General features: G+C 46.8%; 1 protein-coding gene across 1 annotated transcript in view; it reads right to left on the bottom strand.

Moving 5' to 3' along the window:
- CHD7 (chromodomain helicase DNA binding protein 7) overlaps positions 1-1345 on the bottom strand; it is a 156472-nt gene that overhangs the window by 15586 nt on the left and 139541 nt on the right. Inside the window, exons 28-29 of the mRNA XM_023727724.1 lie at positions 896-1117; positions 104-775 (exon numbers count right to left, since the gene is read on the bottom strand). Coding sequence (XP_023583492.1) covers positions 104-775; positions 896-1117 — 894 coding nt within the window. The remainder of the gene's footprint in view (positions 1-103; positions 776-895; positions 1118-1345) is intronic.

A 1345-nucleotide genomic window follows, 5' to 3' on the forward strand; every position in this document is an offset into this window, starting at 1 on the left:
ATTACCCTTCGAAAGGAAAGCACCTGTCATGTTACATGAAAACCACACATCTCACCACAAGCTTCTGTGCAATCAGGCTAAGGCCCAAGTCGCCAGGCATTACCTTCAGGCTGGGAAGACTCTTCTGACTTATCATCATCCTCCAGCTTTTCCTCCTCATCCTCTTCAGAACCCTTTTCTGAAACAGACTTGGGCCCCATGTCCGTGCTGCCCTCCACGCCCTTCAGGTCATTTTTCACCAAGCTCGCCTTGGCCTCACATTCCTGCTTACTGTCCTTCTCCCCACCATCTGTCTCTTCTTCCTCTTCTTTCACCTCAGATTTCTCTTTGGCAGCTGGGTTTTCCGACTCCTCCACTTTACTTTCGGTTTGCTCCATCACCTTTTCATCTTGAATGTGAGTGGACGAGATGACTGGGGGAATAGGGCCAAACCCAACTGCCAGTGGATTCAAGGAAGATACGTTACCTGCCCCTCTGTTCTGAGCAAAGTTTTTATGTGCATCCAAGAAGGATAACTCAGGGTCATTGAGGATATGGTAATCCGTCCGACTGACCCCATGCTTAGCAGCACCAACCAGTAAGTCTCGGTCGTGTCTCCCGCACTCCCACCACTCCGGCAAATCCAAACTTGGCTGGCACAGTTTTAGCCTCTCTCCCAGCTGAGGGTGATGAAGAACTTGCTCGCGTATTTTCCGCAGCAGTTCTATGCGGTACAGAGTCCTAGAGGCTCGCTCTTCTGTGATTGGCTCAATCACGGAAGAGAGGTCGGGTGGCTCTAGAACACAAAAGCAATTGGATTTGCTTTGGAAAACGAGTTACCTTCTCATTTTTGTTAAAAATAAAATGTCATTTTATTGGCCTTTCAGTACAGAATTTTGTTACTCAATGTACCTACCATCATCTGCTTTAGAGGGCATTCGACACACTCGCCTACACATGGCCACAAAACAACTGAAGTACTTCTCCAAACTCTCATCAGACTTTTTGTCAAGTCTGGCAAAGGCTCGAAACTGGTTCCAGTCAAACTGCTGTTTTACGGGGTCAAAAATAACCCCAAAAGTGGATGCCACACGGTAAAAATCAGCCTCTTCTCTTCTCGTCCATCTATTAGAAAGAAGATATTAGCTTGAATTGGACTTGAGCATAAAAGCTTAAGTTCATTAATTTCTCTTCCTCTTCCCCCTGAACTTAATCCACAGTACTTATTTTGGGGGTGGGGGAAACCAGGTTGCTTTCATGCAGTGAGGCTTTCTTTGATGGTCACTATCTGTGAGGGGATTCCTGTCTGCTGTGGGCCTAGAAGAGTAGAAAAGAGGGGGAAGGTTCCAGGAGTTGAATAAAACCC

Source organism: Trichechus manatus, unplaced genomic scaffold, assembly GCF_000243295.1.
Source record: "Trichechus manatus latirostris isolate Lorelei unplaced genomic scaffold, TriManLat1.0 scaffold00018, whole genome shotgun sequence".
In the NCBI taxonomy this organism is placed as follows: Eukaryota; Metazoa; Chordata; class Mammalia; order Sirenia; family Trichechidae; genus Trichechus; species Trichechus manatus.